Source organism: Zonotrichia leucophrys, chromosome 5 (assembly GCF_028769735.1).
Source record: "Zonotrichia leucophrys gambelii isolate GWCS_2022_RI chromosome 5, RI_Zleu_2.0, whole genome shotgun sequence".
Taxonomy (NCBI): Eukaryota; Metazoa; Chordata; class Aves; order Passeriformes; family Passerellidae; genus Zonotrichia; species Zonotrichia leucophrys.
In genome coordinates, this window is record NC_088175.1 from 16,678,571 (window position 1) to 16,700,118 (window position 21,548).

The following is a 21,548-nucleotide window of genomic DNA, read 5'->3' on the forward strand; positions in this document are numbered from 1 at the left end:
GTCATCTTTCCAACAAGATACACATAATGGCTCATGTTGCCAAGGGCTCACTGATCCCTGCGAGTCTGCAAGACCAGAGCTCTAAGTGTGAGAAAAACGTTACTTTGTTGTAGAGAATATACTTCCCAGACAACGAGGGGTTTTTTTCCATCGTCCCAGCCCTCCTATCCCCTCTACGAAAACAAAATGTCACAGGGCTGCTCTGAGAATTATTAAGACAGCAAAAACTGAAAGATTAGATTTATCATAGTAGACAGTGGATTATGAAGAATAATTCATCAAACATCAGAACAAAAAGCCCACAATTTATAGGCGGCTTTGTTGAGTCAGTGAAATCTGATTGGACTTCTCCCCACCTAATGAATGCCAAGCTTAATTGATGGTTCCTAAATTCATCTGTCAAGAACATGTATTTATTAGTCCAGTATTTTTAATAATATTGTAGATGTAAACAGAACAGTGGTTTTGTTTTCAATGGATTTGCTGGTGTTCACATTACATTTACACATACGTGCACATATATAGAGCGGCATATGCTGCATCCAAATGAATGCAGGTAAAGGTATGCGTGTGTTCTCATGCACTGAAACAATTACCTATGGCTTATTACAGAAAATCCCTGCATCTTTCAGTGCACAGGATGGCAAAGTGAGGTGGTTCTTTTCAGGGGGAGAGATGTAATAAGGTGCCTGCCCAGAATTTGGAAGAGCTGAGGTCTAACATTGTTTCTCCTTGATATCCCCTGTGACACTGGGCCACACCATGCAACAGCACTCATGCTTCAATGAGCAGAATCGGGGCTGTCAACACAGCTAGAAATCTGCCCTTGTCTAATTTATAAGGTCCAAATTTTTAGCTTTGCTTTTAAAAACCTATCTGTACAATACATATACAACAATTATTACACACAGCCACAAACATGTCACTTCACATGCCAATGGTACACATTTGTTCCTGACCTGCCAATCACTGCTAACTTTGTTAATCACTGCTAACATTTCACAACAATAGCACAAAATTGGGGCTGTCCATCAACCATCAGCATTTCTTCCAGAAAAATGGGACTCAGGTAGGGTGTGAAGTTCACTTTTTCCTGTTATTTCTACCTTGTACCACTTTGGACCTCTGCAGCCCACTACCTGCTAAAACCCTGAGAATCTTCTCTGGGATCCTACCGACAGCATTTCTCAGTTACAAAGGCATTAGTGTTACAGAAAATGAACCTTGCTAAAGGAAGAGTCCTTGATCCCCCTCAGCCAGAGACCAATGTTCACTCACTCATTCACTGTCTGATACCTACGATCCTGGCTACTTCCTGATCTGCTCACCTATTATCCTTTTTCTGTAGTCTCTTTTGGCTAGACAAGCAGTGGAAAAGCCTACACAAAGCCATTCTTGTACTCATCACATCCATCCATTGAGCTGTGCAGCAATAGTATCAGTCTACTTGACTTGTATAGTACCTTTAATTATTACAGAGCTATACCTTGAGGAAAAGCGCCTTTTATTCCATCCCTGATGACTCCTGCATAATAGTCTGTGCTCAGACACACTCATGGTAGTTTCATTTATTTTCCTGACTCAGATCCTTAAGACAAGGCAGGACTGTCTGAGACTATCACTCATCCCAGATCGAAACCTGGATCTCAGTGGTGACAGCTACAACAGGCAGTAAGAGCAATGAGCAGACAGAGCAGATGTATGTCTTCTGAGACCCTGTGTATGAGGTGGACCTCATCTCCCATCCCTCTGAAAGGTGAGCCACTTATCCATGGCTCCCACAAATAAACAACATTCAGCCTAACATAAGCAAGGATTGTGATGGCCAGACTGGAACATAACTGGCTCAGGAACATCGTCCTGACCGGCACAAGGAAATAAATGTTTTTCACCAATTAAGCTACTGGATGTACTACCAGCTTCCAGAGACACAGGATGCTAAAATTAACAGTTAGCTCAGCACCCAGAGATGCTTTCAACAGCTGGGAGTTCTACAGGTTTTCCAATAGCATTTCACCACAGCCTCTCCCATGTTTAGTTTCATTCAGCTGTTCTTTGCCCAGGTGCTGGTTTCACAAAGCACTCTGAAAGCAGAGAAACTGCACAATATACTTCTGATGTAAGGCAGATAAGCTAAACTATAAGAAAGCAGAGTCCAGACATCATCTGCAGGGCTAGCACAACATCTGTGGTCGCACAAACATATAGATGAAACCAGAGAAAGGAAACAGCAAAGCTGGGATGTCTCCAAATAAGTTTCTAATCCATCCACCTGTGTGGGTGAACATTATTCCTGGTCAAAGTATACATCCAGGTAGTTTTCCCTCATGTTTATAATCTCATACACAGAATTACATTCCAAGAAAATCTATTTCTCAAAAATGTCCATTACCATGGGAAAGGTTTTGCTGTTGGAAGCTACATCACAATTTTAAGCTGCAAATCCAGTTCACTTCCCTGTGGAGAAGATGGAAGGTGGAAGAACCTTGCATGACTGAATCAACTACTTCCTCAGAATCTCCACGTGATAACAAAGGGATTTACAGTCCCTCTAACACTGGCATGGACATTGAGAAAATACTTATTTTCTGTCCCCAGATGCAGTTAATTAGCATAATGACCTGTGATCTGTTCAGCATCCCACTTCTTTCCATCTCAAAATATAACAAAACCTCTTGTGCAGCTAGTCATCTTCCTGATACCCTAAACCATTTCTGTAGCCCAGCCTGTCCATGACTGGCCTCCAACAGCAGCCAGTGCTTCCTTATCCTAATGGCCAAGCAAGAGTCCACTAACAACTATGCTTGTGTGGAAAGCAAAGATGTAAAACTGCAGTCTCTCTATGTGACAGCAAACACTGTCACTGTGCACTCTATTTTGCATGACATAAGTATCTTATAGCCTATGCAAAATGCACAGACCAAAGCAAAATAAAGCCAAGGTGTGTATATACATATATAATCCTGTTTGCTTTCTATTCCATCATGCTGGGAAAAAAGTAGGGACTTGTGAGCTACATATTCACTCCAACAATGCAGGCTATGGGGCAGATGTTTCCCTGCTTTCCCTTGCACATACAAATGCCCCATTTAATTCGCTCTTTTATCTTTCTCCCAGTTGAGCAATGCTCATTAAATCTACTCTTTTCTCTCTTTTTGGGGAAATGCTACTTGCTCTTCATCTCTTCTGTCTGTGAGGAAGGAGCCACACTGGTCAGTTGTTCAGACTGGAATCACAGTCCTTCAAGAGCACACAATGATGCCACTCCCAGCCATCTTTTGTATTTTAATTGAAAGCATTCTTTCTCTTTCCTCCCCCTGCTAACAAAGGAGGGTCTCATTTGTTACACCAGTGCACAGTGGAAACACAGCAGAAGACAACTCTGCTGCATTCCATCTGCCCAAAGGGATTCTTATTCCATGGCTGAGGTAGAGCAGTAGTGGCCCCTTTATATAAAGATTTTCAAGGCTTTCTGTGTTCTTTGCAGCTCTTCAGCTCCCAAGCAATAGAGCTGAAAGTGCTAACATAGCAGGAATACCCCAGTAGTTCCTAAGGAAGGGAAAAGTCTCCTCAGCCTTCTGCTCTTTTAATTGCTCTCTTAGTATATCTGAGCAGCTGGCTTATCCTTTTCCCAGCTTTCTGGAGATGTTATACAAAGCTCTGCTCACAACCTCTACCCCCACCCTGCATCTGGATAATAGCTCACATAAAATTCCCACTTCCTTTCTGCTGACTTGTAGTTCTGGCTCTGTACTCTACACCAGCCTGCTTCTAGCCAAACTACAATTTCAGCCTGTATCTCAGTCATCTTCTTTCAGTCATTTCTCTGTTCACATTCAACAAAGCCAAAGCACAGTTCCTAATCTTTTCAGTCAAGCCATCCCTTCTATCTCCTTTCTCATCACAATGGAGAGTGTCACTAACTTTCTGTCAAGCATGCCTGCAGCCTCAACCTTATCATCAACACTGACCTCATTTTGAGGTCTGAACTAGACATCAAGTGCTAATGCTCACAAATGACAGGTGAAAACAAACCAACTGTCCCCCATCCCCTCAAAGTTCCAATTTCTCTTGAGCTGCACATGTAGTAAGATTTGTGGAGGTCCCCAACACAGAGAACCCTTGGCTGAATTCCTGAAGACATATTCCCAAATGACATATCACCCCTAGAGCTGCCAGCAGCCTGGTGCAAAGACAGAACATTTCTAAAGAATAATCAAATCACTGAACAGCTCTGGTTGGAAGGGACCTCAAAAGACAGCCTGGTTTAACTTTTCATGGGAAAGGATGCCTTGAAAATCTCTGGTGATGAGGTCTCTCTTCCACCACATCCCTGGGGAAGTTGTTGCCATGACTGGAAGTTCTCAATGTAAAAAAATTCTTACCTGCAACAAGATAGAGCCTCACTCAAAATACCACAGAGATGGGGCCAGTTGGCACAAAAGCAAGAAGGTTAGATTTAACAAAACACCCAGAAGCAAATTTTGTGCTAAGACCATTTTGACTCCAGATATAAACACATTCCTGCCACGCACTGGCTGAAACCTGCGTAGGAAAGGATCAAGGAGCCACAATAAACAAGCTCCATGTTAGTCACAGCCAGGCAGGGGGAGGCTCAGAAAGGACTGCAGAGATGGCCCAAGGGCCCTGTCAGCAGTAAGCCTGCACAACAGCAGCACTCCTGTGAGAAATAACCAGCTGCCAGAGCCTGAGGTTATATGGGACACACATCACCTGTGTGCCACCTTGAGAAACACACATCACCTGTGCCTCATCTTAAAGTTCTCTGATTCAGCTTTGAGAGCCTGGGGGCTTCAAGAAGTATATAAGACAAAGCAGGGGGGCTGGTTAATGTGTATGGGCAGTTTTATATGACTATACAGAGTGTGATGAGGAGATGCTTGGAAGAGGTCTGGTACAAGGATTTGGTCAGGAAGTGAAGCTGTGCCAGGGCTTGAGCACAGAGTTAAAAAGGAAGCATGGAGCAGGGCATTTGTATACACAGGTTTTATGGGGAATGGTAGGCAAAATCCACCCACAGAGAGGCAAATGAAGAAAAGGGTCAGGATGGTGTTTGTGTGTGTGCAGAGGCAGGGTGTGCAGGAGGAGTGGAGGGTTCCTGCAGTGTGTGTGCAGGACAGGACTGCATTTGTTTCAAAGTATCATAGTTTGGGTTAGAACAGACCCTAAACATCTCATTCCAACCTCCCTACCATGGACAGGGGCACCTTCCACTAAACCAGGTTGCTCAAAGCCCCATGCAGCCTGGCTTTAAACACTTCTAGGAATGGGGCATAAATGATTTCTCTGTTCCAGTACCTCACCACTGCCACAGAAAAGAATTTTTTCCTAATATCTAACCTAAACCTACTGTCTTTCAGTTGGAAGTCATTCCCCCTTGTCCTATCACTACCACACCCTTGTAAAAGTCCCTCTCCAGCTTTCTTGTACGTCCCCTTTAGGCACTGGAAGGTGCTATGATGTCTCCCCCAGTCTTCCTCCAGGCTGAACAACCTCAACTCTCTCATCCTGTGTTCACAGGAGAGGTGTTCCAGCCCTCTGATGATCTTCATCACTTGGGACAGAGCAGGAATGACAGAAGCAGCATTGGACAATCCAGCAGACTATCACCAGGGTGGACAGGGGCACAGTACAATGATGACATGCAGAAGGCAAAGCCCAGTCCCAGACAGATTCTGCCCAGTTATATCCTTTCCCTGGCTTTGGTTATAATTACATTGATACAAGCAAGCCTGAAGTCTTATTGAAGCACAACACTGCCCCAGATTAACAGAACAGGGAAGTAGAAGTAGGGATTAGGGATCTGAGGTGGACCTGGAAGTACATGAAGTCTGGCAGATGTGGGCAGGCAGCCATTCCTGAACTGAACTGGTATGGAAAAACGGATATAATAAGGTCACTATTTTAAAAGAATTATACTTAAAAGGTAGGAAAGCTCTGCTGAAGATGTAAAGCTCATAAGCCAGTTACTGGTGTTAACTGTGCCTTGATGGGTATTGAAACACCAGCACACATGGCAGACAAGTCAATGTGAAAGACACAGCTATTCCACAGCTGTGAATTCCACATTGCTATTCCAATGTGAAAGACACAGCAGTCCACACCAGAGACCAAGGTGCAGGGACTACACAGGAGCTGAGGTAGAATAACTTACAAAGAGGTCTGGATAAGGCCCTGGAGTTTGTATCCTTTGCAGCCAACTCTCAGGAAAAAAAACATACAGAGATCAATAGAAGTCCCTCAAGAGAGACAAATGCACGACAAATTAAGTCCACAACTGACTTCACCAATAGTGTCACTGGCACCATGCATTAGATCATCCCTAATGACCAGCCATACAAACCATGGAGCCCTAAGCTCTCTGCACTGATACAAAGAGAAAAGTCCTATGCTAAACCAGCCACATCCTGTCCTGTTTCCTTCTTGTCAAGCTCTCCTCAGAATATAAACTTTTCCTTTCTTCTCCTGACCATATCTTCCCTACTTTTCACATGTCTGCTCTGATCTGTCTGCCTCTTCTACAGCTCACTTATCTGTCTTTCTCCTCTTCCTCCCATGCTTTTTCCTTGCCCCCAGATCTTAGTGCAGGGCTGCCAAATCCCTGCTTCAAGGGTGTAACCAGCTGATTTTCTTTCCCTAAAGCAGTGTCTGCTCTCATGTAAATTACCCTCCAAACCCAGCCTGTGAAACGGGCATGTTCACTAAACTCTATGAATAGGAAAGTAGGCACAGCTGGCCTATTCATAATCAACATAAAAAATAGATTAGCACTTTACAGATTAAACATTATTGTTTCAACAGTTAACATAAATCAACTACACTTACAGGCCTAGCACTGCTGCTGCCACTGCAGGGTGACAAGTACTGCAAAGGGAAGGGCTGACAGTCCATGGTGCAGTAGAAACAGCCTGAATGTAAGTTCTCCTCTGGCATCCCCAGTATGTACTGCTAGAGGTTGTTACCAGGACAAAAGTGGGCTATGGAAACAAAGTTAGGGGGGTCATTTTGATTAATTTACATGCATTTCCAAGCAATCTAGCAACCCACTATTCTAAAGCCAGAATCCAACTGCCTTTTTTCCTTCCCTCAGGCTGATGCAGCTCAAAAATGGAACAAAAAAGTCATCTTCTGGAATAGGAACGGGACAGGAAGCCTCTAAATACTAACTGGTATGTAGCTCTGTTTCCTACAGTTCAAAATATTTGGGCTTCTGTGGATGAAGATAAACAGTTTGGTGGATTCCATCTATTGTAACCATCTCAAAAAGCACCTCATTAGAACTAAGGATTCACCTCACCAAAGAGGGGCCAAGTGACTGAGACGCACTTTAGACATGTCCTGTGGAGAGCAAGGCCAGGACAGAGTGTCCCAGAAGGGTCAGGCTGCACTTACTCCCTCATCAGGTACAAGATACTAAGTCATTGGAGACACTCAGTCCAACACATTGTGATCAGTATGCTATGGCTGTGTAGTCTTTAGAGAGATAAGGCCCACAGAACCAGTCTGCTCCATTCCTTTCCATTCCTTCCTGCTCACTCACTGAGAACCACCCACTGTCCCAAATGTTTATCTCAGAGCAGCCTTTCTGTAATACCTGAGCTGGTTCTAATGACTGCAAGGGACTGGCAAAGGCCTTGGCCAGGATATCCCATTAAGAACCAGCTTCACACTTCTTTCAAACAAAAAGGAAAAAAAATAGAAGAGGAACAGATTAGGTTATGGTCCAAAGGACAAAAGATGGACTGGGAGGGAGGCATTGGCTTAGAGGTTTTCCTGGCAGCCAGGGCAAAGACATTTGCAGTTTACAAAGGGCAAGGCAGGAAAAGTTACGTGGAGAGACTTCTTTACTATAACCCCTCTTAACAAGCCCTGGTAATTTTAATTGCTCTAGCCTCCTTCTAGGCTTTCTTGATAAATGGGAATAGCAGTTAATAGACCTGAACCAATCAGCTACATCCAATAAGGTGCTTGAGAAAATTAGCTTTGTTCTCCATGCACAACTGATACCACCTCAGTTTCATTCATTATCCAAAATGAGCTAACGAATGTAAATTTTCTACTAATAATCTGAAATTTGGAAGGATTGGTGCTGAAGAGCCTTTTCCAAGAACTTGTCAATTAGAGATGCAGTGATTATGTGAGCTTTGTAAGGAAGAAACTTGTAGGTTTGCTTCAGCTGAGCTCTCCTGGCACAAGCAGTAGGCCACATGAATTTACTTCTTCAGCTGTCACAGACAGCTTCAGAGGTTTGGCTCTGAACTACACATCCTGTAAAACTAAATACTGTAAAGCTTACAGAAAATAAGTGCAAAATGTGCCTAATGTTCACATACATAACATGACAAAACTTCCTCAGGCTGGTCTGCCTATAAGGAACAAACACACTTTGCTAACTAATAGTGTACAGAATGTTCAGACACCTTAGATCCCAATTTTTGCCTCAGTTTTCAAAACATAAAAGCATGTTGAGTGTGTGGCTTCTCATAAGGAGAATTTCCAATGCTCCTAGCAGTTTTTCACAGGAAAGAAAACTTGCAAGCAGAGTTGAAGTGTTTTTATAGCTCAGCATCCTTCCATAGAAATCAAGAGCTTCCTGTCATACAGATCCCAGAAGTGCCATAAAACAAAACTTATTAGATCACTGTACATCTTATAAATTCATAAAAATTCTATGTGACTACTCTGTGTTTTAGAAAAATACGGATATGTCAAGGTCAGGCCCTGGAACTCCTTATTTCATCTTATGTCATTTGTTTCACCTACAAATAACCTATTGCCAAAAGTTTCCCGACTCACTGCATCATGTTCTCATGTTTCTGATGGGTCAAGAGCCAAGCAACTGTGCAGATGTAAAATTGTGAAAGAAATTAGGAGATAATAACTAGGCAGCATCAAGTAGGATATTAAAAGATCAGTGGGCAGGCAGATGATGGGATTTTTCACTCCCTCAGAGAAAAATCAGGCACAGTAAACCCAGCCTGTGTCAAGATCAGAGAATCAAGAGTATTTCAGAGAGTATCAGCAGTGGGCTTTGAAATAGAAGGCAGTCCCTCAACATAGCACCTTAATGTTTCTGCCCCTACACAGATCCTGCTGTGCCAGAAATGCCTGGAGACTGCTGAGCTAAGAAAATATACATTTGAAAAAACAAAGTCTCCATATGCAAGAATAAGGACTATTAATCTCAGTTACAGACTGCAATTTCCAGCAATTGTCTGAAATTGGAAGGGTTACCCACATGCTGAAAAGTGTTTTCTGTCAATGGCTTGAGCATTGTTGTGCAGCAGATGCACCACCTCTGCAGGACATGGACACTGAATACAGCCTGACACAGCTGCTGTGGGTACTGTCAGCCAAGATGTATTTGCTTCAGAGCAACATTTCAGGTATGATCAGAACTCTGAGAAAACTGTACTGAACACAGCTTACGCCTGCACAGACACTGAGGCAACAAATTCCATGCAGGTACATCATACACTAACCCCCAGGCACCTAAAGAATTTGTAAATTGAAGGCAAAAAATGTCACTAACCATCCAGTTCAGAACTATTTTTACCAGGGCTTTCCCCATTGCACCTCCTGTCTAAAGCTTTTCTGTTCCTTAAAGAAAGCCCTCCAAACTCCTTCAGAAAATCTACGGTCCAACTTCTTATATTGTAATTCTTACTAATTTGAAAGAAGTCAAAAGAGGTTATCCTCTACTCTATACTCAAAACCTTCCCTCTCTCAGACTAAGGGGCCTAGAGTACCCAGGAAGAGGCTGCCATGAGCAGGACCCAGCCAAATTCTCCCAGGAGCTCTGAGTGGAGAGAAAACCCATGGAAAGAGGCAGTGCCCTCTTCAAAAGCTCCCCTGGCAGTAAGGACAGCAGGCTGTCCTTGGCACAACAGTAAGGGTCAGTAACACTGGAGCTTGCATACAGAATGAGCAGGGACACAAGAAACAAAGCAAGGTTCACTACCTGAGCCACATAAAGCTCTCTGTTTGCTTTGCCCATCTGCCCTTGGAGCAGCAGTTCTGGACAGATGCTGTCCACCCACGGGCTCAGGGTAGAGGCAGCTACACTGGGATCTGCCAGCGACTGGGGCCTCTTACCAGAGACAAGGCAGGGCAAGCACAGCAGAGGCTGCAGCAGCAGCAGGGACCTGCACAGGCAGCCACTTGTGCCTTTCAGTTGAGTAATGCAGGACCATTTGTTCTGGGTGACATTAATGCTATTCGCCATCCATCTCAGACTCTTTAAATTACCTTTTTATGGCTAAAATCCTTTTCATAATAGATAAAAATCTCTTTTTTATATCCCAAGTTATTGAAAGAAATGTGAAGGTTTTTTATTTGTCATTACAGTTTTAATAAAAATGTGTTTTTTATTGACGTCTGCTTGGAAACCCTGCTGGGTGTAGTGCAAGAGACTCAGAGTGGTGGGAGAAGGGCCATATCTTCCCATCCCACTTTGCAGCCCCTAACACTGTCAGAGTAATGGCCACCACAGCTCAGCTCCCACATTGGTGGGGTAATGGAGGGTAATGCAGAATGAGTGATTGACAACGCCCATAGCAGGCAAAGAGGCTCAGGTGACCTAGATGTTCACTAAACTCTATGAATAGGAAAGTAGGCACAGAGTCTGTTAGTGATGTAACACACAGTGATGCACTTCACAGACCATCACTGCAGACCATTCACAGCACAGCACTGCTGGCTGGAGATGGTGTATTAGGACAGAACCAGGTTCACAAGCCACAGGAGACCTGGGTGTTTGGCAAAGCCATTCTGCATCCGTCCACAGCCCCAAGCAACCACAAGAGGGACTGTGCACTGTGGTATACATCAGTGCTTGTGGGCAGAGCACTCAACCACAAGGTTCTGCAACACTGCAGGAAGCAGGCACCTGTCCTGGCATCCTGGAAGGGTTAGACAACACTGCCCACCCAAGAGAAGGCATTCTGGAGCCATAACAGAACCTGCAGCAACCTTCATTATGACATGAAGACTTTGTGATATAGCACAGTAAATTAAACTTCTCTAGAGCACCATATGGTTCCAGCTACAGAAAGTGGCTCATTTTACCCTGGGAATAACTTGATGCTGTAGGACATGTGGCGTAATACCCAACAGCCTATTGAAGGCCTTGCTCTTCTCCCACAGGGCTGAGCATTACTTGAATCATTCTGCAAATCAGAAATAAGCATATGTCTTGCCAGAGCTTAAAATGCTCATTGACAATTCCAAAAGAATCAGGGAATCAAGTCCATCCTTCTCCTAGTCACTGGCATAGCAAAGGCTGCCATACTATACCAAGAACTCATATAGAAATAGGAGTAAAAATATTTTTTTCTATTTGTGCTATTTCTCTTATTCTCATAGCAGTATGAGGACTGGGAAATCACTTGCACTGGGGATTAGCACCTTGCTATGGTCTCATTTTCTGTCTTTCCTGTGGCAATATACATGGGCATACAAGTTCTGTCCCTCCCTGTCAAATGTCCATGCAGCATCACTGCAGATCACTGCAGTGACCATATTTCCAGGTGTATTTGGGTACATTTCAAAAACAGATGAATCATATTTCATGTACCCAACCCAAAAAACACTTTGGGAACTTTGGGAGTGCCCTAGTTCCAATCAGGACCAGGTTCATTTTTTGCAATTGCCGGGAGGGGTGTGGCCAGGACCCTAAAGTTACTTGATACCACCTCATGCCGTTGCCAGTGGCAGGAGAAAGGGACTCTCTCTTCCAAGGAGAAGGGGCTCCTTTCAATCGAGTTAAAGTGGTGGACAGAACAGTCAGGTATTGTTTATTGTCAGGAGCTTTTCACATAAATCACTTCTTTGTCTTATACCTTTTATTATTAATATTGTTGCTGTTATCGTTTGTCTTCTTATCTCATTGCTGTTTCCAGTAAATTGTTCTTATCTTAACCCATGATCTTTTGATAACATCTGACACTGCTCAGCTTCAACCATTTCTACTCCTCTGCAACAGTTTCAGGACCTGTTAGATGTGAAGGTAAGTCAGGAGACAAGGAGAGACACTCATTCCCTTGGCTAGCCACATGCCTTACACCAGCGCATCACCCCCAAGCAACGGCAGCCTGGACACAGCACCTGGGCAGCTGCACTACACAAGCACCCCCTCAACATGGGAAAGACCTTGCTTGGGACCACACCACCCTCAGATGGGGGCTGCAAAGTTTATCCCTGCCCTAATCCCCAACCAAACAACCTTACACAAGAGACAGGAGCAATGACTAGAGAACCTGCCCAACAGGAACCTGCCAGAAAGGAGCAGAAACTGGGATATTTCTGAAAGGAAAGAGTGACAGATGGGGAGGAAGGGAGTTCTCCCACCAAGGAAAATTACCTCCAACATGAGTAAAGGCTTGGGTAGAGTACAGAGTACACAAACATACCAAGAGGGAGAATAAGATGCCTTAGGGAAAAGGTCAATAATTTGATGTAAAAATGCCAATGTGTAAGGATGGACTGGAAGCTGATGAGCAATAGGCTGTGAAAAGTGACATCTTGCTGTACATAGGAGAAGTAATACAGTGATGCTGAGTGGGTAGACCTAGGCTGTGGCCTACTGGGATGTGCAAAACAAGGAGTTATTCTGGGACTAGAAAGAGGTAGAAGTGTGTGTTGGTGTAGAGAAGAGTACACAGTGAAGCATGGAGATGTCCCAGTATCTAACCTGTGACAGCACTGTGCAGCAGCAGAGAAGTGAGAACTATATTAGGGAATGCACTGGCCAGTAGTGGAGCCAGGCAACAAAGGCACAAAGGATATTTGCAAGACCGGGGTTGTAAAAGCTGACAAGTCCTTCTGCAACCACTCCATCCTATGAAAAGGGATGCTGTGATATGCCCTTAATCAGAACAGAGTGGCATCACCTCCCCAATATCCCTGTATCCCACAGCCACATGACAGTAGTTTCCAAACAAACTACTAGAGGGAGGAAGTGTCCCTAATCCCAGTGCTGTCAAAATTTCTTCTACCTTTTCTAGTTTCTAAGCACAAAGATTTTGTGCTTTTAAGGTACACCCACTCTGAAAGTCTTATTTTCCAGAGCTCCTCATCAGTCCTTCTTCCTAAATGCGTGGTGTCCATATCTTCCCAGAAGTTGCCTGACTCTGCTCTGCATGCACTTGGTTGAGTTAGAGCACTTAGCTGAACCAGCTGTCCGTCCCTCTGTCATTAATAGTTCTGCAGAGAAAGGACATATTCAACTTGCTTTCATTTTCCACGGTTGACACCTTTTCACTTTCAGAATCTTGTTCGAGCAAGGAAGATAAAAATAGAGGTAGGAGAGACTCTTTCATTCATATCTTAACACCCATTCTTATCAACACAGCTTTTCCCAACTGCTCCAAGAAATTCACCCCGAACAAGCCCAACCTGCACTATCTCCACTGTCTCCCCAAAAGATTCTTGCTCTGTGATCTCACTGGTGACTGTTTCCAGGAGTTATTGTAAAAATTTCTCTGCACAGCCTCTCCCACTGGTACCACCCTGTGAATCCCACCCCACCTACCTCAACTTCTTGCACATTAACACTCCAGGGAATTATCACCTCCCACCATCACTCATCCAAACCACTGTGGCTGAGATTAAAAAGCCAGCGTTTGCTCACTGATTATTTTTATCCCAGTGATCCCTGATAGGTACACTGGCCCTGGACATAAAATAGGGTTGGACAGGACAACCCAATAGTCAGCATATATGATGCTTCTGCTTCTGTGTCAAATCAACACATGCCATTCACCTTTACATCAGAGCAGCTCCCAGTCCCCAGCCACAACACTGGCCTAAAATGGGAGACCTCCCATGATCAGGGTATCAAGTAGGTTTGTGTGGAGACAACAAACTCATGGTGAACTGCCATAAATCCATCTCATAAATGCTCTGTCTTTGCTCAAATATCTGTCCTATTGGCATGGTCTCCATTTAAGCCAGTTTTCCCACAAAACATTTGTCAAACACCCAAGCCCGTGATAAGATTCACAGGAGTAGGTCACATCAGAAGGCAGACTACTTCTAATTGACTGAAAATATAATGCTTCTGCACATGAAATTGTCTTTTTTTTGACCTTCCTGCCCTTTTGCAAGCTCTTGCCTAATTTGTTAGCTTGTCACATTCCTCCCTAGGTATATCTGTATTTCCAGTTGCTCTTTGTCCCATTTGTTTTGCACTGATCCAAGCTGTATGTAACTACTTCTTGGCTACACCTAAGATTCATCTGAAGAGCCCTGCTCTTGGGCCTGATGGGAGAACTAGAAGTCTTACACTGAATTTGAGAGCAGCAGGACTAGGCTCAGGCACTCTGAGAAGGTTCCCTCATTGCCATTTTTACTTCCATTTGAATTCATCTTCAAGTTTTCAGGTGTAATGCTGGCCCCAGAAGGGAAAGTTTCACATCCCTCTCTGCACTCTTCTCTGCCCTGATATTCCACCTTGCTGCTCTGCTACCTGTATTTCAGATAAGTATATAACATTTAAAATATACTGAGGATCTAGCTGCATTGAAATTAAATTTGTTTCTGAAGCAACCCTATTAAACCCTCTAGGCTCCAGCAATGAGAGCTTTGGTGCATTAGGTTCCTAAATCCTTTCTTTTAAATATCTTGATTTGGTGCCTTGTAACTATTGATACAGGCATTTACATCAGCTTTTAATACTGCCCAGTTTTACAAGGTCCTTTATTTTTATACATGTTATTCTCTTCATTTATCTCTTTTATCATTGCTCTCTTTCCCTTGTTACCATTTCTCCTCCATCACTTTCTTACCATTTCTACCTTTTTTACCCTCCCTCTCCTGTAACTTCAAAATTAAATATTGCCCAGCACTGCCCATGTGAAAGAAGTGAATGCTATGAGGTAAGTCTGTATTTGAACTGCTTCACTGGGAATCAATGAGGCACAGAGCATTCCTCTAGCTCCCAAGAAGCACAAAGAAATCAGGGATTATCAGTGGCAGCTGAACACACACTTGAGAGAAAAGGTCCCACCTCCAAGAGACACCACAAAAACTGAGTCAGAGGTGCCTAGTGTGGTAATTTAACGTGGGTTAGCTTTGGAGTGGCTTTCCACAGCTCCTGTGGAAGGGAGATTGCCACATGGAAGCCCATAGAGGCAGAGGCCTGCAGGGAGCAGCCAGCTTGCTCTGCTCCATCTATCCACTGAGCTATGAAACACAGCTGGTATCAGCCTTGCTGCAAGGATGGAATGCTGATAGAGGCAGCATGTTTCAGACTGGGGGCTGACATTAACCCTGCTATTGAACTGTAGGGAAATATTAATGGTCATTCCTGGCTAGACAATATGTAGAACCTTAAACTACACAGAGGCAGACTCACCCTGCTCAAATCTGCCCATAATATACCCTCTAGGTGCAAATACTTCACTTACCTCATGTTTCCCCCACACCTCCTTACCACAGTCAGACAGGCCAGAACAACCAAAACAGTCCTAAAAGCATCTATATATGAGAAACAACAGATGTACACACCACTTTCCTTCTTCAGCCTTCTGTCTTCCTCCCCACCCGACACACGCTTTCCCTAGCATCACCTTTGCACACTGTTGCCTCCTGCCTGCCTCCTTACTACGTCTGCTGTGATTCTTGAAATGCCTCTCCACAACCTGGGCTACAGGTGAGGGGACATCTTGTAAAGAGCAAGATGCAAAGTACCTCTGTAATTTACCATGGTTACTTCCCTTATATCTGATGAACACAGTCACTTACCTACTGATCTCAGTGCTGTGGGCTGCTGAGGGTTAATGATGGCACTGACTCCTGAGCTACTGCATTACCTGACTGCAGCACCAAAAGTGATTTATGCCATTATTTTCTTTGGGGGTTAATTAGGGCCTCGAGAAAGTAAAGGGCTGTCAGTGCTAGCTGGAATTGGTCTAGTGCAGCCAGGGGAGAGCAGTCATCCCTCACAGAGCTCTGCCAATACATCTTTGTCCTGAACATCAATACCTCCAGCTCCCACTCCTCAGTGTGGCAGACAGCGCTCCATCCTGACCTCCAGCAGCCCCGTTCATCTTGGCATACAGAGTACACTGCTCTGTTGAGTCCTGCCATTTCCAACTGGCACCTTTCACACCCTTACTCCTCTGTTTTCTTCTCCTCCTCACCAAAGCCTGCCAATAATGCCCATTGATGGACAGGGAAAACTCACATAGCTTCACCCATAAGCAAGGAAGAGGTATCTCCCCTCAGTATCTCTTATAGCTGAGAATCAGCAGTTTTCCTTCCTCTAGCTGTCCAGGGCTTGCTGAGGCCAGAGAAGCCACCACAAGCTATGGCTGCTCCTACCTCTTTGCCCAGATCCTCCCGGATAACTTGCTCAATCTCCTGCCTGGTGCTCTGCGGGGCCTGGCTGTGCAGCACCTTGAGGGTGCGGGTGTACTCCTCGGGCAGGAGGTAGTCCAGCGCTCCCAGATGCTGTCCCACCTTGATGAAGGTGCCTCGGTTGGAGCAGCACAGCTCCCGGAGGCGCTCAGCAGAGCGCAGGTGCACCTGTGAAGAGACCAGAACATCAGTCAAGCCCTTCTGCGGTTACATGCACATGTCCACATACACATCTTATTTTGTCCAGTATTTAAGCAGACCAAGGATTTCCTTTCTTGATTCTGGGCATCATCATCTAACATGTCAGTTCATTAGTAGGACTCTGACTGGATTTAAAGGGTCTGAACCAGACCAGGACAAGATGCTCCAGAATATAAAGCGCTTCAACACTTGTTTGTATAGGCATCATGATCAGTAACAGCACATTAATTTTTGGCCCATCCTTGCACAAAATAAAATGTCTGGCCATAGGGCAGCATTGGTTTGTCACTGTGATTCTGCACTATGATGCAGAATCACAGTGCACTATGCACTGTGATTCTGCATAGTTTGGAAACTCCTTGTCAAAAGACAAAAATCACAACCTCAACCATTATGTTAGACTCTTAGCATGAATGCAGTGAATTAAAATGAGAAGAAAGCCACAGATACACAGAGACTTCCTGGAACTCAGAAGAAAAGTCCGTTAAAAATCAAAATTAAAGATCTCTCTTTGGCAGGGAGGAGGACAGTATACAGGCAGTCCTCCATCTTCCTCGCCTCCCTTTTACATGCACAAGGGGAATTACATCCCTCCAGTCCAGTCAGGTCTTGGGTTTTACTGCCTACATTGCCAACAAAGTCTGCAATGACAGTTGTTTGAGCAACTAAGTGTTAGAAGACCTACCAGCTGTGGTCACAGTGGCCAAATGCAACTACCACATGACAAAACCCATTGCCAACCTCTTGCCTGGTCTGTATTTCAGCTCTTTCAGTTCATTTTGCTTCTCAAGAATATACCAGCCACCACATCCTTCAGTGACAATGATTTATTCCCTCTTTATTACTGTCACTAGAAAAGCCTCCTGCCAAGGACACAGCTATATTGAATAATATTTAATGAACTTCATATAAGTTTACCCTGATACACTAATAAAACCTACGCAGATCAATAACAAAAAATAACCGTGCACCCATCTCCTGTTAACGCCTGACACCAATCTGCATGAAGTCTCCTCATTCCTCTGGCTTCTGTGTCAGACATCATTGAAAGTCAAATCCTGTGTCTACAGCCCTCATCTGCACAAGATCCTGTGGTGATGGACTCCAGCAAATGCCTTGAAATACATGACAAAAAGGAACAATTCCACAAACATTAATGAACACCACATACACCCACACCATTCTGTAGCTGTCTGCTCTCTGTGCAAAGCAGGGCCGTGTCACATCATGGGACAGGCTGAGTGTCTCGCATTTGGGAATGTGTCAGAGGCAGACTGAGTGCTGAGCTGCAAGTGCATGAAACACAGGCCTAGGGCAGTGTGAGAAGAAAGCCTAATGTGCAAGTCTTGCCCTCAGTGTGAGACTTGACAGTTTGATGCCCACATGCTCACACACATGTATACGCGCATTTTCCTAAGTGGGCACATACGGGCAAGTGTAACTCGTGTGTGCGTGACTTCCCCCAGCACACTGCCAGCTCAAAAACACTCCCACATGTATAGGCTGCAAATAACACCCATGAGTACGCCTCAAGTCTCCCACATCATCCTCCTGCATTTTACACAACAGCTCTGAAGCTCCTGCTGTAAAAAGCCTCTGCTCTGGCTCTTTCCCTGTTTTCCTTCCCTGTGTGCAGCAAGGACAAAAGCAGGCCAAAAGGGAAGGAAGCCGTAACAGAAGATGAGAGAGCAAGAAAACCAGGGTAGGATTAATGGGACAGAAGAGAAAGGGAGAGAGGGAGCCTGTGCAGATGGGCTGTACTCGCAGCACCGTGAGTACAGCCCATCACAGAGAAACAGCTTTTTTGCAGCTCCAATAGTCATCATCTACCCACTGCCTCCAGCTGTGAAGAGAACCCTTGCCAGCAGTGAAGGAGAGTGGTGGCCAACCACACACCTCAAGGTGTTGGACAGCCATAGCCAAAGGCACTGGCAGGAAGCAGGGGCAAGGCTCTTTACAGATATCTTCCAAGAAAGCCAGCACTGAGCTCCCAGCATTGAGCTCAGGCCAGCACAGGGTCCTGTGATCTCCCACGCACAGCAGGAGCCCATCAAATGACTCCAGGCTGCAGCATGACTCGGGGCAGAGCAGCAGCACCCAGGGCTGTAGTGCAGTGCTGGGTGTCAGCACAAGCAGCCAGCTCAGGGTAACTGAGGTGCTGGCTCCAGTGCATTACCCACACCACATGGATTCCCAAGGAAGATGGAAAAAACAGGCTGGAAAACTCAATCTAGCTAAAAATGCAACTGCTTGTAGACACACTTGCATACAGGGTGCATCTTCACATGGGGGTCACTGCTGGGAAGGAGGTGGCAATAGCACCTCTTTCCTCTAGCACAAGGTGAGAGGAAATTTTTGCCCTCACAAATTTATCCCCCCTGTTGAGAAGCTGGTTGGCCTCATGAATGCAGCAGTCCTGGACAAGACAGTCCTTACAGAGGACTCCAGGAACAAAACAGAATAAAGCATCCTCCACAATGCTCTCACAACTGGCTTGGCTTAAACTCCTGAGAGATAGATGCCCTGGCTGGCTGGCTGGACCAGGGAATTCCAGTTCCTGCACTTCTAGAGAGACAAGATGACCAAGCAGCTTGTCTCAGAGGAAGTAAATCTGCATCCCTACATCTTACAAAATTCCAGTCTGCATTAGAGGCAAAAGTACTCTGAGTATGAAGCAGGACTGTGAACGCAGCTTCCAAGGACTCTTTTCTTATCAACCAGATCAGGTTTTTTAGCAGAAAACTTTCTTAATGATCTCTATTATTTTCTTGGATCTCCCCAAGACAAGTCAGAGTTCAGATGCAACACCTGTTCCTCTGACAGACTACACTCCCCTAATCATAAACAAAGTAAGACCATCACATTCCTATACAGTGTCCAGTAGTGGTGGCCCACATTTCTGTTCCACCTTGAAGAAAATGCAAGGTAAATGGAAATCCTCAGAATGGCTCAGAACTTTTCTTCAAGATACCGCTCTTTGTTGCCCAAGAAATTCTTTGAAGACTGTTTTTATCAGAGGCAAGAGCTGGAAACACCTAGTTTTACACAGATGTAATTGTATGCATCACCCCTGGGAGCACACGACAAAGCAAGGAAGCATTTCATGTACTGAGGAATATCAAGAATAGGTTTCCATCAGAAAGGCCTTCGGATCACAAATGTTGCCTGTGCACATGGCTCTTTCCCCAGTCCACATGGGCATCTCTTTCTGTCTTAAATCCCTCGTGCAAATTTCAGCAGGACAAATTCTACAATGGCCCACATGGCTATCAGACTCCTCTGCTTTACCTACATCCAGGTTAGAATAGGATTAACACTGATTATTAAAACTGTGAAAATAACAACTCTTAGGTATAGAGAAGAGGCAACTCTGGGATGAAGCACATGCTCAGCAAGCAGAGCTGCAATGGGATATATTTTAATTTATGCTTGATGTACAAGCAGACCTGGCTTCTCAAGTAATTTGGTTGCTTTTGAAGGAGCCTTTACTCACACAGATTACTGGCAAAGAACTGCTCATCAGAATATCAGATGTACATATATCATGAACAGGCACGTGTTAATCTAGTTTTAAAAATAAAGGAATTCATTTAGAAGAAAATAAATACTCAGACTAAAATCTACCAGTGAGAACTTCAGTATTTGATATCTGGTGACAGACCTGGTGGCAGAAGTGCTCAGAAAGGCCACTGAATACAGTAAAGTAAGTGGCGGAAGCAACTCCTCATATGAAATCCCTCAGAAAAGATATCCCACCTGTGCAGGGCATACTCTTAGCTAGTAAAATGTGAAATGAAGATTAGGAACAGAGAGAACAGCCTGCCCATCACTGCTTACAATGGAGATACACTCTCCACGATAGTATTTCAAGAAAGGTGTATCCAGAAAACACATGGACAACTTCAATCACACAAAAATTAGAGATTAATTCAAAAATTAGCTGAGATGCTAATAACCATAATAAAAGGAAATCTCATATTAAAACTGTTAACTTGAAGAGGATTGAAAGGGAATAAGTGTTGCCCTGTTTTTAAGAAAAGTCTAGACAAATCTGGGAAACTATAGTCCTTCAAGCTTTAATTCTGTATCAACTAAATTACTTGAGACAATAATTACAGAGAGTACTAAAAATCATCTAGCTAACTGTGATATGACTGACAAAAAGCCAACAGGGATTTTGAGGGGAAAAAAATCATTCTTCACCAGTCCACCAAAATACTGTGAACTTGTTAATACAACAGCCAATAGAAAAGAAGTATTTACTGGGACTTTCAATAAATATCCTCACAAAGAATGAAAGGAAAACTCAGTAATTATTGGAGATACAAGAACATCACTTGCTCATTTTATCCCATTGCCAGCTCAGAAACCCAGCACTACAGACAGCAGCAATGGAAGACACTCCAATTAGGACAAGGCTGCAACATTTAGTGCTGTTTTCACCACAGCTTCATTTCAACCTGCTCTGAGCATTTTTAAACCAGATAACCCTGCAGAAGCCTTATCTATCCATACATTGTTTCTTCCTGGGAGATTAAACTAGCACTGGAAACAGAATCGTGATGAAATGGGGAAGAGATCCACGTAATGCACAGAAGGCAGGAGCTCTCTACCATAAAAGGATTGACCTGCATTACTGTCAAAAACAACCAGCAAAGTGTCCCATTATGCCTATTCTTACAAGAGAGTTTCATTTTCCTGCCAGTGATTTGGTAAAGGAGAGAATAGTGCAATGACAAAAATTCCATGAGATGTAAGAGATATTATTCACCACTATGGAAAAATCAGCCCTGCCAAGTCCCTACCAAAGACAGGTGAAAAATCAATACACTGAGGGATCTCACCCTCTGCATAGATGGCTGCAAGGTTACACATATTGGGAGGTACAGTCCTCCCCACACATGCTGCTGGGCTTTCAACTCACTGGAACCATCCAGCACTTGGATCACATTCTTGTGGATGGCTCA

At 44.3% G+C, this 21,548-nt stretch overlaps 1 protein-coding gene across 2 annotated transcripts in view; it reads right to left on the bottom strand.

Annotated features, from left to right (window-relative positions):
* Positions 1-21,548, bottom strand: part of ADCK1 (aarF domain containing kinase 1) — a 72,819-nt gene that overhangs the window by 26,901 nt on the left and 24,370 nt on the right. For both annotated transcript variants that reach the window (XM_064715481.1, XM_064715482.1), the window contains exon 4: positions 16,345-16,548. In XM_064715481.1, the coding sequence (XP_064571551.1) occupies positions 16,345-16,548 (204 nt within the window). The remainder of the gene's footprint in view (positions 1-16,344; positions 16,549-21,548) is intronic.